Below are 16,285 nucleotides of genomic sequence, written 5' to 3'. Positions count from 1 at the left end.
TTCACAGTGCCAAGTCAGTTGATGATTTGCTGCCTTGATAAGACTGAAACACTTGCAGGTTTTGTTTCTGTGCAGTTGTTCTGCAGATGCTTGAATCCAGTGTGTCGAAGAAAGGTCTTACGGCTGTCTAAGCTGCTTTCTTGTGCAATGTCTTACTCTGGGGCTGGCAGCAGTAGATGGTGAAACTTGGTTTTGGACAGGAAAGCAGAACTGTGTAGCATTGGGTTTTACTGTGCTAGATTAGCTTCTGTTCAATTAATTCTGTTGCTTTCGTTGTGGTAGGACTTCCTTAGCTGAGAAAAGCCCTCAAAACTTATAGCTTAGTGTTTGGTAAGGACTCAGATGGACACTAGGGTTTTTTACTAAAAATGTAACTGTGTCATAATCTGCTGCGGTGAACAGTATTTTTATGTTCTGTTTCCTAGGAATGCAACAAACCCCGTGAGGCCTTTGGATTTGAACAAGCTGTCAGGGAATATACTCTCCAGAGCTTTGGTGAGATGGCTGATAACTTCAAGTCTGATTATTTCAACATGCCGGTCCATGTGAGTTTCAACTTTTGTTGTGATTCCTTGTAGGGGAAAAAGAGAAGAAGTTTTGGCTGATCCTAAATTTTTCCTGAGGCATCCTAGCTTTGTTTCAAGAGTCACACTAACCTTCAAACATGTAAACAAATGGTTTAGCTTTCTAGCACCTGGTCTCATTTCAACTTCATTTCACCCTTTTCCTCTGATGGATACATAGATTTGTTGCTTGTTAGGGTATAGCTTATGTGCCATACTTTAGTTAAGCTCTTACCTCTTTTGATTCATTGAACCAGGTATCTTGTTCTTGTTTGTCTTTTTCCTGCCCTTCTTATGACTTTTTGTCTTGGTTTAGTTTGAAAGGATAAATCATTGTTTGCCTCCCTGTTAGTCTTGTCTTGTAGTCAAGCCAACAGACTGGGTCTGATAATCAGGGTTTTTTTTCATTCTGCATCTTGTCAGCATTTTCAAAACTGCTTTGGCTCACCTTCAGGATTCCACTATCCTGTAGACTGCATGCAGCACCAAGCTCCTTCTCTTCTCAGGGTTCTTTGGTAATTTATGGCCATTCCTTGCTAAAGCTTCTACCTTTTAAGGACTTTATGATGATACAACTTTTGGGAAACAGAAGAAAGCAAGGAACAAACCTTACTTTACAAATAAGCCTCATAAATAAATGCATTTGAGTAGGAGTTGTAATGAGTTATATGAAGACTACATTCTTGAACCACAGTTTTTATTGGAATTTTGCTGTTACCCAGAAACTCTGGTCATTATCCTCTGAAATAGTGTGGAATATGCATACTATTCATTCTGTTTGCAGCTTGGCTTCTGCTGGCTGTCTCCTGCCCTTCTTAGTTGTACTTCCGGTAACCCCATCTTCTTTATTGTTTTTTCCATCCCTTATGATGTGACATCCTACTTCTGTTACGTTGCAGCCACTACTAGGGAATACAGACCAAACTGTGTAACTTTGAAGCAATGGAGGGGCCTTGGTGTTTGAAAATTCATGGGGTGTTTGAAAATTCAGTTATGATTTATTGCTTGAATGATAACTTTTCTCTGCACATACAGTAACATATTTTCTCCTTTCAGATGGTTCCCACTGAGCTCGTAGAAAAAGAATTCTGGCGATTGGTGAGCAGCATAGAAGAAGATGTCATTGTGGAGTATGGGGCTGATATCTCATCCAAGGACTTTGGAAGTGGCTTTCCAGTGAAGGATGGCCGACGAAAGCTGATGCCAGAGGAGGAGGTGAGGAACAGGATATGCAAACTGCCCCCATTCTTTGCTCTGCATAAGATTTCACATTAAGAATTTAGGTCAGAAGTCAGCATGGATTTATTTCTTTCATGAAGAACTTGCTTAAAGCTTTTACATGCACTTAGAATTCCTTTTGAACAGAGCATTAATCTGGTATTTTAGGTTCTTTCACAGATCTGGTTGCTGATAGCTAAGCTGTTTTTCATTATTTAAGTCACACCTGTTTTGTATTACTTAATCTTAGCAGGCAAAGATGTGCAAGTTGTTATAGTATGCCTGAGTATGGAAGGACTGATAAGATATTTTTTTTTTCTTTCTTGTTCAAGCCTTTTCGTTATAAAGTTAGCTACGGAAATTGTCTTCCCTCCTTAGGAGGTTCATAATAGGTATAACAAACTAATTGGATTTAGCTTGTTTCTCTGGCTGTGCATACTGTAAGAATGAAAAGGTGTAGATACAACATCCTGTTATAGAAAATTTTATGAAGAACCTCTGGTAAGTATATTGCCTCTTTTCTCTCAGACCTTACTGTAGCACATCAATTTTCTGGCTGCTTATGTGTTTAAATTCAAATGAAATGAGAGTAAAGGTGTGTTTTCATGATTATACAGCCCCAAATCAGTTTATACTGCTCACTGGAAGAGGTAATCCTGCTCACTGTTGTCTTCCACGTATACCTGCACCTTTCTACCTGTACCTTTGTTGGCCATGCAAATGACTGTGTAGTTGCTTAGCAAGTCAGAACTGCTTGTTGATCTATTTGAAAGTAGTAATTAAATATTTTCTAGCTAGATCACTGAAGTCATCCAAGTCACTGCATTGTCTTTATAGTGTTAGAACAAAGGAAGAAGCAGGAACATGTGGCTGAGCTGAGGGTGTGACCAGTCCTTTTAGCAGCTGTGGGATATGCCTAAAATGACTGTGAATCTGTGCTTAATGGCTTTTTTTAAGGTGGAAAGTAGACTAATGTTAAAGCATAGTAGTGAGCTTTTAAGGCAGTTCTAGATTCTGATTTTTTTTGTACAGATTGTGTGTATTTAAAAGTAAAGGTGGCATTGTTTAACTGATGATGCTGACTTCTCAGAAATGAGTGTGTAGGAATTTCTTCTCCTGAGAACTTTCTAAAGTAATATATAAAAAAGATCAAGATAAATTGCTGTGCTGTAAAGCAGGTCTTAAAAAAGCTGAAATAATAACAGAAGATTTATTGCGTTGTTTACAATCTTAAGTTCTCCAATTTTATTGAAGACTTCTATCTTGTATTCTTCTGCTAGTGTTGCTGGTATTTTGTTCCACTAGAAACACATGAAACCTATAAACTTGGGGGTGGGGGTGGTAAACATCAAAGCCTAACTATATAAGCGTTGATCCAAAGAAGATGGGCTATGTATGTTGAAATACTAGGACTGGCCTTAAATCTTAAGCAGACTAACGTATTTAAGGAATTATTTGCTAGTTTTGATGCTTCATTGTTGCCGAGTACTCCTCACTGTTTACTATAGAAATGGATAGATCTCTTCCTTTGTACTTTCCTTTTCTGAAGTTGGTGTCCTTATGTTCTTCTTATTTGTTCAAAATTTTTTCCTTTTTTGGCAGGATTATGCGCTTTCTGGTTGGAACTTGAATAACATGCCGATTCTAGAACAGTCAGTCCTTGCTCACATCAATGCAGATATCTCTGGCATGAAGGTACCTTGGCTGTACGTAGGGATGTGCTTCTCCTCGTTTTGCTGGCATATTGAAGATCACTGGAGCTATTCCATCAACTACCTGCATTGGTATGGGCTCTCCTTTGTGCATCTACCTTACACTGACTTGTTTGCCATTAGTGAATTTATAGTTCTACTTGAAAAAGCCTACATGTGCCAGTGACATTTTTAACCAGAAAGCTAGATGTGATGAGCGATCTGTATTCTTAACTGAAGCTGATTGAAAGAGGATACAGATACTGTTTTAAGTGCTTTAATCTTTTCCATTAACCAGATAAATATTCTTGTGTTTGCAAAAATCCATTGTCACTGTAAAATCATACTTTACAACCTCTTTTCTAAGAAAGCTTTTGGTTTTGAACTGATTCTCTGCTTTATGATGTAAAGTTGGTATGCCCCTATGCTGGAAATGAAAGCTGCTGTCTAGTGGCTTACACAGGCATCAGAGCTGATAGTTCAGCAGCAGATCTATATATACACAGAAATACTCCTATTCAAGCAAAGAGAAACCTGAAAGTAATTGTGACTTTCAGAACAATCCCAGAAGTGCTCTGGTGTTCAGCTTTCCTGTTTGAAAAGAATTGTGACAGATAACTATTTGCACTGCAGTCTTCCCAGTTCGTCAGGCTCAGTCACAGTGGATGGAGCAGGGAGGAAGGAGGAGGAAGCTGTGGGCAGCACCCCTTCAGAATAGAAAATTTGTGTACATCTGGTAATGATGAGTTGATAACCTTTAGACTGTGATTGCACTTTTCTGGGGAAGCATGTTTGCTAGTAAGATCTGATCCCACAGGCTCAGGAGGGGGATTAATTTTGTTTAGCATTCAGTTATTGTTCTCAGCACGCTATTAACCCGATCAGCATGTGAGGGGTTTGTGTCAGCTGGTGAATTCCAGCAGCCCAGATTCTGAGTGGTTACTTGCTGGGGTTTACTAGCGGTGTCCTGCCAGCAGGTGTCACTGGAGCCTGCAGGAACCACAGAGGATGCTGCACCATTCCTCATCTACTGTTTGGGATGGTTGGTGACAAGATTATTAATATAATTAAGTGATCCTATGTAAACAGCTTCAAATATTTCACCAGACAGCTGGTCGTATTTCTTAATAAAACAAAATTCGAAAATAAACCTCAGCATTATAGATTCTAGATCATTACAGTTTGTTTTGGTTAAGACAGGACTGGAATAATACGTTCTCAAGTAATTTTCTGTTCAGTTTTGTTCTTATTAGTCTCTTTCTTCCCTCATACTTAAGTAATTCATGTTTTTAAGCATTTTTTATCTTAAGAGTCCAGTGGACCACTGGTTTTCAGTAACTGGTTATATATATTAGAAGGATTGCTTGTATTTTGTTGCACTGTCTGGTGTTTTGTTCTTTCTACTTCTGCTTAGCTGGGATACTATTCCATTGGTTTCAGGCATAGGATTACTCCAAGCCTAATTATGTTAGCGGAGAAGTACCATGATCTCTTTTCTCTTAAACATTAGCTGTGATGGCCAAGGTTTTGTGTGTTAAACTTTCTTCTTTCCAAAGGAAAATGTTTATCCATTTTATCCCTTTAGAGCATGGTAAATGACAATTAATTTCCATGTTAGGCTTGTCATAGAAAATTTGTTGTCAGGTATGTTAAGGGATGATTGTGTTGTGTAACTGATTTTCCAGATTAGAATGATATATCCTGAAGAAGACAGCTATTGATTTAAGGACATTATTGTGTTTATATGTTTCTGTGAACAGCGATGCTAGATTTGAGGTGTACTTTGCAGTTGGGTGGCACTGTTACTTTCCTTTAAGTAATGTATTTATTACCATCGTTGTGTTTTGTTAGGGGAGAGCCAAAGACGTGGTATGGCGTGCCATCTCATGCAGCAGAACAGCTAGAGGATGTGATGAAGGAATTGGCTCCTGAGCTGTTTGAATCCCAGCCTGATCTCCTGCATCAGCTGGTCACTATTATGAACCCAAATGTGCTGATGGAACATGGTGTACCAGTGAGTATCACGTGAACATTTTTCACTTAAGTTCTCCTATGCACCTTCTTTTTTTTTTTTTTCATTCTGTGCAACAATGGTTTGCCATAACTCTGAAGAATTTTTATTATGGACAATTACATATTCGATTCATTAGTTACAGGGTGTTTTTTAAAGTTTTTTTCTAGAATATTCTCTAGACTCAGCATGAAATTTAAATCATCTTCTATCAGAATTGAGTGTGCCAAGCTTCTTACATAAAATATCTTATAGAAAAGTGTATGTTGTCTTTTACATTTAATTTCTAATTAAAAAAACCCCACTCTGCCATAGCAGCAAGTTTGTCTGTGAAATGCTTTTAATATCTTTTGACTGTAAAATACTTATGTTCAGTAGAAATCTCAGCATTACAAAATGGTAATTGACCAATGACCAATTACGAAACATAATTGACTGCAGACCTTTTAAGCAGCCAGTCACTATCACTTGCTTTTGTCCTAGGATAAATTGCTTCCCTGGCAAATATCCCAACAAAGGAAACCATAAACTGTTTCCATAAGCTTTTGCATTTGCAGTGCAATGGATTAAATGATGGGAGAGAAACATGCCTTTTGGGATTCATAAAGGGAATTTTCAACTGTTGTCTTATATATTTGACTTTTTTGAGTAGGGCAATAAATTGAGGATTCACTTTAAGAAGACAAAACCAATCCTTACCACTTCTGAGGTAGCTACATTGCCTGTGGTGTTCTATAGGTAAAGGTTCTGTAGGTGTTCAAGCATTTTGTAATTATGTGTCTTAAGCATTGTTGCAAGTTTAATTTTTATTTATTTTTTTTGCTTTATTGTTACTTGCATTAGGTGTACAGGACCAATCAGTGTGCTGGCGAGTTTGTCGTGACCTTTCCTCGTGCCTATCACTCTGGATTTAATCAGGGATATAACTTTGCTGAAGCTGTGAACTTCTGCACTGCTGACTGGGTCTGTTCTTTTGTATATGCTCGCTGTATCTCTGTTAGGTCACCTTTGCAAGGCGTGTTTTAGTTAGTTAATTATCTGAAAAATAGTATTTTCTGTTGCATAGTATGTTTAACGTTTATAATTTCTGGTACAACAGTTAAAGACTGATATGCGTTTCCATTACATAAAGCAATTTTGATGAATGCAAAGTTTAAAGCAGCTTCAAACTGAAACTTTGGCACATGATCTTCCTTTTTAAGTATTGATCTAACCAAAAAGTGACATCTCGCATACCTTTAGCATTTCTGTGATGCCTCTTTCTGAATTTGTTACAGATTAATGTACTGTCTTAGAGAGGTGTTGTCATTTGAATGTTGATGGGGAGGTATATAACAGTCTTCTGTTTTCCTTTTGTGCCAGCTCATTGTACCTTTTAATCATATTAGTGCTTGTTCTAATGGTCATGCTACACCAGAGCACAGCTTATGTGGTTTCTTCAGTAAGTTGTCAAAAGCGTGTCCTGTCACTAGCCAGCATTTACAGTTGGAAGTTACAATCTCACCTGTAGTTTATCTGTCTCTAGCTTCTTTTTTTGTTACCTTCAAATAGGAATCTTAGTCCTTATTCTAAGAATTTTATTAATCAGAAAAATTGTCTGCAGGATTGACAATGTGTCTGTGTTCTTTTCTACTGTGCTAATGATATAATCTGTGTATAGCCACTGTGAAAAACTGCTAAGCTCACACTCGCCCTGTGAAATTTCCTTTGCTTATGCACAATGAAACCAGGAAGCTGTGCAGCAGATTCATCTAGCATTTTATATTTTTTGCTTTAAAAGGCACAAAATGAGCGATATCAGTTATTAACTCTAGGCATCCTGTGTTGTCTATGTCCATGCATAATAATATCCAGAGGGCATTGCATTCACCTTAGCATAGACCAGATTACTTTTTTCTGGTGCCAGTTTCTTTCCGCTGAAAATAAAAAGAGCTTAGGATAACTGGTAAACTTGTGTCTGAAAGTTAGACACGTAAGATTATGGCAAATGCCTTCCCAACATAGATATCCTCTTTGTCCTCACTTGTGACATGATTTAAGGTTGTTATAATGGGCTCTGTCCCATAAGATACAACTCTCTTAATCTCGGGCATTTTCCAGGTTTTGTTGAAGGAAGGGGAATGGGAGCTGAGGGATCTTCTTGAAACATCTTTTCCCAGAATGATAGATGTTGGTTTTTTTTGTAGCTTCCCATTGGACGTCAGTGTGTGAGTCATTACCGAAGGCTGGGTCGTCATTGTGTTTTCTCCCATGAAGAGCTCATCTTCAAGATGGCCGCAGATCCAGAGTGCTTGGATGTTGGCCTGGCTGCCATGGTCTGCAAGGAGATGACTCTTATGATAGAGGAAGAGACGCGGTTAAGGGAGTCTGTTGTACAGATGGTGAGTAGTAAGACAGTTCTCTTACTTTGCTTGCAAAAGAACTTTTGCTTCCCCCTCCCCCTGCCTGGATTAGAGTTTTTTAGCAAGCATCTAATCTTTTTTGTTAGGGAGTGTTGATGTCTGAAGAAGAGGTGTTTGAACTGGTTCCAGATGATGAGCGTCAGTGCACAGCTTGCAGAACCACGTGCTTCTTGTCAGCACTTACGTGTTCCTGTAATCCTGAACGTCTGGTATGCTTATACCATCCGTCTGATTTATGCCCATGTCCCATGCAGAAGAAGTGTCTAAGGTACACAGGACTTTTTTTTTCTCCTCTGCTTTTCTTCCATATCCAATAGTTTGCTGGAGACTAGTGACCAAAGAAAACATTTGGTCACACTTCTCTCTTCCTTTCTTTAAGGAGTGTTTTTATTCTCTTTGCTTGTTTCTTGGTTCCAAGGCAGCAGATATTATACATGTTCTGTCTTTCTGGCCTTGTAGCTGGAAAAACAATATAAGCAATATCCTGGCTTTTGTATGGATATTAATACTCGTTCTGTATTTTCCTTCTGTGTCTCCAGGTACCGGTACCCACTAGAAGACCTTCCTTCTTTGCTGTACGGAGTGAAAGTTAGAGCACAGTCTTATGACACTTGGGTCAGTAGAGTTACAGAGGCTCTGTCTGCCAATCTCAACCACAAGAAAGGTCAGACTTCTATTGTTCATAGTAGGATGTCCTGAAACTCCTACATTTGTTTTGTGTTCTCATTTAATGAGAGAAAGACTGTGTATTGTTCAGTGAACAAAAGAAATGAGCTAATCTAAGAGTGTAATGCAGCTCATCTTTGTGCATTTCAAATTGAACTAGCCTGTTTGAACCTTGGTTGAAGGCTTTTGAAGCAGTCTAAAAATCTCATTTGCATACAAATTATTTATGTACTGTAATTACAGATGTGATCGAGCTGAGAGTAATGTTGGAGGATGCTGAAGACAGGAAATATCCAGAGAATGATCTTTTCCGCAGGCTCAGAGATGCTGTGAAAGAAGCAGAGACTTGTGCTTCAGTAGCACAGCTACTTCTGAGCAAAAAGCAAAAACACAGGTGAGACAGGCATTTTTTCAACAGTCTCTGTCTGTCTGTTTTGTTACTTGATTGGACATGGCAGTGTAAGAACCCTGAGGTCTCGCTGCCTACTAATGTCTTTCAGTGTTTCCTGGCCTTAGTGCTGTGACTCATTGAGGGGTAGAAGAGGTACAGTGACACAAAGAGCCAGAAAAATGGACTTGGTTAAAATGTGTTAAACGTACTGTATTCAGCTGGCTTTTGTACGGAAATGCGAAATCCTTTGGAGAGGTTGTCTGTCTGATCACTGATCAGGTATTTCTCTGAATGTGTGAGACACTTGTAGGGGAGGATAACTGGAGGAAAAAATATAATGAAAGTAAGTCTTGACATGAATGTTTGTGTTTTAGGTAACATGACTCCTAAAACACAAGGAAAAGTGTTTTAGGAGCAAGTAAGTAGTAAACTAAGTATGTAGTTTAAAGCTACAGAAAGAAAATCCGTTAAAACATTGGATTGCAAAGCAAAATGCTTGAAAAGCAATTGTAATTGCTTCAGTTTAAACACTGAAATAGAGTTGTACCACAAATCCAAGTATAATACGTGATGTAATTGGAAAGCTATTATAAAATGGAAAAGCCTTTTTTCTGTATTTGGAGGGCTAAGAAGGCTCTGCTGTTTGGCCTTTATTGCATGTAGGATCTCAGTACCACAGAGAGATGTTCATGTAGTACTCTGGTCTGGGTGAGGGAAACAGGGGTTGCATTTCCCTGTTCTTGCTGAAGTTTAATTATTTTGGTAGCTCTCAGCTGTTTGCAGTCTGCTGCTGCTTCTTCCTCCTCCTGCTGCTGGAGTGTATCAGTCTTCTCTCAACAGACTTGCCTTCAGTTAATTATTTGGTGGGTTTCCAGCACTTTCCCAAGAAGCATAAGGGGTAGAAAGATTTGACAACTTTCAATAGTGTGTCTGATCTAAAGCTGAAAGGAATTCCATGAGGCAAAAATAAGGGCTTGTATATATGTGTGAGGGCTGTCATAGACAGAATAGCAATATGTTACAAAATTCAGATTTGAGAGAGGATTTTTGAAACCTTTTTTAAGCAGTGTTAGGAATTACAAACAGAGGTCACATGAAGCTTTTTTGTTTAACATCTCTGTTCATATTTAATATATTGAGAAGGATCCCATATACAGAAAGGGTAAGGTTGTTAAAAAGTCCAATTAAAAATGAGTGCTCAAACAGAACAACTTGGCAAGGATTAAAGCAACAATAAACCTATGGTCAAATGTAGTGAAAGAAAATCTATCCCTTATGCATTTGCTTATATATAAATCTGAAAAAGAGGTAATGTGTAGCTGTGAAGATGTGTCCAATATTCCAGTCCTGTATCTCTTCCTGCTGTTGAAAGTTGTGTTTCCATGGGCAGGGGTAGTTGTATCTTTTTGTACAGCATCTTGTGCTGTGCCAGTGCAATGTTTCAGAGAGTGCCGTCCCGCAGTGGTGTCTTGTGAAGCACCGCACCCTGTTTACTCGTGTAGCTGTATTGGAGGCACAGCAGGTCCAGTGCAGCCACCACTCCTCGCTGGCTGTCGTAGCTAGTCAAAACATGCAGCATTCTTCCCCCGCCTTCTGAGTTTTATGTAGTGTGTAATCATATTTGATCAGTAATCTAAATTCTGCTTTTACAATTTATATTTAAGTCCATAGGTTGATAGTTTGAATTTTCTTTTCTTTGATGTTTCTGTAGTAATAAAATGTAGATTCATTAGCAGGGAGCAACTCTTCAGTGTTTAAAATCTGTCCTGCTTGTGAAATTGTTGTGCCTGTCAGTGATGTATACTAAGTCTTTAATTTGTGCAGTGTATCACTTTTAAGTCTTTTACTGCATTCAGTGGGCTTGTGATATTTGCTGCAAGTGATATTTAAAGGAAATGTCTTTACAGAACATGTCCTACTAAGTAGTAGTCTTCAGTTTCAAGGCCAATTTCAACAGTTCTCTGGCTACAAGAGAGAGTGCTCTAGAAAATAAGACTTCTTTTCAGACCTTGTTGCTGTTGCATACAAGACTTCTTGTGCCTATCATGGCAGCCAGCTTCTTGAGCTGCCTAAAGCAAGCTTTTTGGGGCTGTGTCCTTCACCTATTTGGAACAAACCCGGTTTGAAAGAAATCTAAACATTCCTTCCTCTGAAGAGCAGCGTAAATTCTCTTGAAGATACTTAGAAGAATTACATTAAATTTAATTTTCAAGATTTTGTAATTAATTATGGAGTTTGGTTTTTTTGGGCTCTCCAGTGATGGATTTTTTTTTTTTAACAACTCAGTAATCTTGATAGCTCTCTGTCACTAGGACTGAATCCAGGGATCGTCATCTTTTTTCTCACATAATGTTTAATTATGTCCATTCATACAGCAGACAGAGCCAAGATAGTGGAAGGACACGGACCAAGCTAACTATGGAGGAGCTTAAAGCATTTGTACAACAGTTGTTTAGCCTGCCCTGTGTTATCAGCCAGGCCCGACAAGTAAAGGTAAGTTTGCATCTGCTCCTCAGATATATCGTAACTGTTGTGCTTTTTGCTTTCTGGTTTTTGGTTTGCTTGGGTATTTTTTTGTGTGGTGTTTTTTTTTTTAACAGATAATATTGGCTGATGTAAAAGGATGAATGGCTTTTTTTTTTTTTCTTCCCCTAAGAATCAATCCTGCACTGGCAGAGATGGATTGAATGGGGTGTTTCATTTCTAGCTTCCAATATAAAGCAAGTAGCTTCTTTGAAGTGATAACTGTGGCCTCAGTTAAGGGAAGTAAAATACTCTCAATACATCTAGCTCAGTGTCTCCCTGTTTTACTGGGCAATCTTGCTGTTGTCATTGAAATGTTGCTGATGACGTGTTGCCATCTATCCATAATGGAATGGTAGCATGTACTTCCTGTTCATTATCCTCCTCCTTTGCAACCATGTCTCCTATAGGGCAATGATGGTATTTTTACTTTTATGCTAGTGTAGCCATAGCAGCTGAGTATGTAGGGCTCAATTTGGTAGCCTAAGCATGGCTAGTGACCTGTGGCCTTCATTGCCATTCTGGAGGCATATCTTAGCTCTCTTGTGTGGCAGTCTCAGAGTGTGGGATACTGCGTGTGGCGGGCAGTGTTTAGGCAACTGAACAAAGCACTTTAGTTGGCTATGCATACAGTTTTTAAAGTGCCTGTTGCTGTGGGCATGGTCAGATGTGGTCTCACTGCAGCTATGTTGAGGTAGAAGAGCATCCCCACCTATTGCTGTCACAAAAATCACAGAATGGCAGTGGTTGGAAGGGACCTCTGGAGATCACCTAGCCCAACCCCCTGCTAGAGTAGGATCACCTGCAGCAGGTTGCACAGGATTGCTTCTGGGCAGGTTTTGAGTATCTCCAGTGGAGACTCCACAGTGCCTCTGGGCAGCTGCCCAGGTGGCCCAGTTTTATCTCTGAACCGGTAACTCCTATTCCAGCATCTTTAATGCTATCTATAGTGGTGGAATTTCCAGTTAAATCTCACCCTTAATATGTTTTGGTAGAAACTTCTGAGGGTTATTTTGGTGTGCTTCATCAGGGGAGAGGGAAAGCTGTACCCCATTGACAATTGTTCAGTAAATACTTCACAGCTTTACTTTTCAGTTTACAATCCCCTTAATCTGTATGCATGGCCTGTGTTTCTTGTCCTTCATATATATCTTTGCACCTGTCTTTGAAGGAATCTAGACTAATAAGTAATCCAGATCATACCGATTCCCCTGGCTGCTATTATCGTTTATCACTCTGGCAGTCTGTATCATAGCAAGTGTTTTCAGCAGTAATCTTAATTTGTTTCTGTGTCACTGATGATAAAATGTTAAATAGTGTTTTGCCTACTAACCAACTTCTGGAAAACTCCTTCAAGAAACGTCCTTAATAAATAAAGGTTGTTCACATTGAGAAATTATTCTTGTGATGTATGTTAACCATTCGTGTTCTCTGTTGATGCAGTTTTAAGAAGGATGTTATGTAGTGCTAGATTGAGGTCCTAAAATACTAAACATTACCATATGTGCAGCTACTCCTACATAACCAACCATATAATAGTCTTGTTTGAGAAGGCCTCTTTTCCATAAGTGTTTTCTAGTGTTGGTTATGTCCTCCTTCATTTGTGAATTGTGTATTAACTTTTCCATGGTAGTTCATTGTTGTTATCGTGGCGAGACTTTATATTGGATTTTCTTCTTGTCTTTGATATTGGCATATTGTTGCTGAAACAGGTACCTTCAGAAAACTGTAGAACTCCAGGATGCAGATTTTCCAGGCCAGTTGTCTCTAGTCTGTATCCTTCAAAGATGTTCTTTAATGCTTTAATGCTTCCCAGCAGCTAATAAAGTGGAAGATGTATTATCATCCTCATATGATAGGAAGATTTTGCTACGCTTTTTTCCAAATATAAACCAGAAATATTTATTAATATTTATTCATGAAATTTTATCATCATGTATGATAGACCTCTATGGTTGTTCTCAAAGGAGTTCTTTGTTTCTAGTGTACTTAAAAACTGCTTCTAATTAAGACGTAATTCGTAGATGACAGAGCTGAGGGCATACAATAAACTCTTAACTGTTTTAATTCGTATTTTTGTCTAAACATTTTGACCCAGCTAGTCTCTCTCTTGCCCCTCAGTCTTAGGAAACTGGTTCTGTTTAAAGTTCTCAGTCTGTGAACTGTCTATGTTCTTGAAGCTTCAACATAATCACTAACCAATAAAATAAATACTGTCGTTTTACTGGTTACAAACCATAGTTTCTTAGCTTCTGAATGAAGTCAGATAATGATCATTTATGCCTAAGTACTCACTAACTTTCAGCATGGCATTTGAGTGCAATTATCCATCATAATGAATTGCAAAATAATTGTCATGTTGGGTGATGAGTGTTTTCTATCACAAAAAGCATTATAATTATTAAACTTTAATAATTTACTGTTGTCACTATGAAGCATTCAGCATATGTTCCCTAAGTCAAAATCCTTATAATGTGCGTCTTGTTATTTTTTGTAAATGCTTCTGGTTTCCAGACAGTCATGAAAAGCAGCATCAGACAAAAAGGGCAGTAAGCTAAGGGTTAGGAAATGCAGGTTTTGCTCCTCATTATGCCATTGACTTGCTGTCAGAAATACCTGTCTTTCTGTAAGAGACTCAGTGGCGAATCACTTGAATATACTGGTTGAATGTCCTTGAATGACTCTCCTGCAGAGATTCTTTGGTGTCTGTTTGCTTTCTTTGATTTTTTTTTTTATTGCAGTGCCAAAACATGAGGATGAGGACAACTGCAGCAGTGCAGTTGGATTTCTGTGAAATTGTCTCATTTTATTAGAGGGGTTTGCATTTTCATTTCATTACTTTTTGAGTAAATCCCAGTGTGTTTAAATAGTGGGCCTGCTTTAGGAAATAGTAATTTAAAACCAGACCGTTGTTATTTTAATAATCTTTTGGTATTCGTATCCTTGTGCAGCTCTGGCGTATTTTTTTTCCTCGGCATGTTGTGTTCTGTTGTGTATTACCATCATTACTGTAATGTCCCTGACACTAGACTGAAAGGACAACCAGTTTGCAGAATTCCCCTTTACCCCCACTATATTAAAATGAATGGTGACTGAGCAGTGCTTAATATTCTGTTTTGCTGGGAGCTGTAGTTAGTTACAGTTGTACTATTTTAGGTGCAGAGTTTCATCCACCTAATATGCATAGTGTATGAAACATTAGGCCAGATGCGTTCAGATGGTTTATTACTTGCTACGTGTCAGACTTGATGCCTTGTGACAAGCTTGCTGTCGATGTGTGCAGAAGCTCTGGCTGATTATGTGATGATCACATACAAATTCGCAGCTGACTGATCCCTCAGTCAACTTTTCCTTTTGATTTTCTGGGTGATTTTTCCTAATTGATTTGCACTGTATGTTACTTCAGAATCTGCTTGATGATGTGGAAGAATTTCATGAGCGAGCTCAAGAAGCTATGACGGATGAGATCCCAGACTCTTCCAAGCTGCAGGAGTTGATAGACATGGGCTCTGGCCTTTATGTAGAACTTCCTGAACTGCCAAGGCTGAAGCAAGAACTGCAGCAGGCACGGTGGCTGGATGAGGTGAGGTCCACCCTCTTGGATCCCCAGAGGGTCACCCTAGATGTGATGAAGAAGCTGATTGACTCAGGTGTGGGCCTGGCACCGCACCATGCTGTAGAGAAAGCCATGGCTGAGCTGCAGGAGCTGCTTACAGTCTCAGAGAGGTGGGAGGAGAAGGCCAAGGTCTGCCTGCAGGCCAGGTGAGTGTTCCTTTGCAAACTGTTCTCTTATAGGTCACACTTCTGGGATTCTCAGCCTCTTTTGAGGATTGCAGTGGAAAGTAGGAGCTTTGAAGCGGTGGTGTGGTTTTTTCATCTCCCAGTGATTTGATTGCTCAAGAGTTGCATTTGAGGTTGTTGATGAGTTGCAGGAGTTGATTCCCTATCACGTTGCACAGTGGTAGGAGACTGAGTTGCCACTGTCTTTGCTATTCATCCTCCCTCAACAAAAAATGCTGGGTATTATACACAAGACTGCTTCCTCAGTGTGAACGAGTTCTGATGCTGTGGCTTTTTGAACTTGGTTGTGCAAAGTCCTTCAGCTTTCTCACCTATCCCTTTATTTGGTAGCTAGTAGTGCCCTCCAAGAATAGAGCCATGGTATCCTACACTGCAGTGTAGTGATGAAGTTGCATCACCAGCCTGTCAAATTTATGGCTTTAGTTGACTGGCATTTTGAGAGAAGGCTGGAATTGGGTTTTTCTTACTCTAGACCACGCCAAAGTATGATGGCTCTGGAGGGCATCGTGAGTGAAGCAAAGAACATCCCTGCTTACCTGCCCAATGTGCTGGCACTGAAAGAAGCCCTGCAGCGGGCTAGAGACTGGACAGCCAAAGTGGAGGCCATTCAGGTAGGGGCTACAGCAGGGACTGGAATCTTCTGCTTGCATCCTTTTCTTTAGACATGTTCTTTATTCCTAGCCTCTCTGCCCACAGAGGTGACCTGAAGGGAAGCCTTGCTGTAGGTGTTAAATGTGCTTACCCTAGCTCGTGTGCTTGAATTTCTTATTCTTTTTGTGCTGCTGTTTCCCTATTGACTATCCAATTTCCATTTCCCTTCCTTTTATGCATTTTATGGGGGATGTAAAAGCTTGGAAATTCATTATGATACAAATGTAATTCTCAAGGGGTATTTGGTATTGAAACTGTTGTGCATACTGTCACTGGAAATACTTAGCTGCAGCAGATGATGTTCTGCTCACAGGTCTTCAGTTTTGGATCTGGCTAGGGAAATGGTTTTTTTGCTTGTTTGTTTTCTC

The 16,285-nt window shown here is 39.3% G+C and overlaps 1 protein-coding gene across 1 annotated transcript in view; it reads left to right on the top strand.

Moving 5' to 3' along the window:
• Positions 1–16,285, top strand: part of KDM5A (lysine (K)-specific demethylase 5A) — a 48,971-nt gene that overhangs the window by 17,039 nt on the left and 15,647 nt on the right. Inside the window, exons 9-20 of the mRNA XM_010185058.1 lie at positions 426–545; positions 1,620–1,778; positions 3,384–3,565; positions 5,324–5,486; positions 6,327–6,446; positions 7,670–7,864; positions 7,972–8,153; positions 8,425–8,549; positions 8,795–8,945; positions 11,318–11,435; positions 14,872–15,227; positions 15,739–15,877. Of these exons, the coding sequence (XP_010183360.1) occupies positions 426–545; positions 1,620–1,778; positions 3,384–3,565; positions 5,324–5,486; positions 6,327–6,446; positions 7,670–7,864; positions 7,972–8,153; positions 8,425–8,549; positions 8,795–8,945; positions 11,318–11,435; positions 14,872–15,227; positions 15,739–15,877 (2,010 nt within the window). The remainder of the gene's footprint in view (positions 1–425; positions 546–1,619; positions 1,779–3,383; positions 3,566–5,323; positions 5,487–6,326; positions 6,447–7,669; positions 7,865–7,971; positions 8,154–8,424; positions 8,550–8,794; positions 8,946–11,317; positions 11,436–14,871; positions 15,228–15,738; positions 15,878–16,285) is intronic.

This window comes from Mesitornis unicolor, unplaced genomic scaffold, assembly GCF_000695765.1.
Source record: "Mesitornis unicolor isolate BGI_N332 unplaced genomic scaffold, ASM69576v1 scaffold8450, whole genome shotgun sequence".
In the NCBI taxonomy this organism is placed as follows: Eukaryota; Metazoa; Chordata; class Aves; order Mesitornithiformes; family Mesitornithidae; genus Mesitornis; species Mesitornis unicolor.
This window is presented reverse-complemented; position numbering and strand designations above follow the sequence as displayed.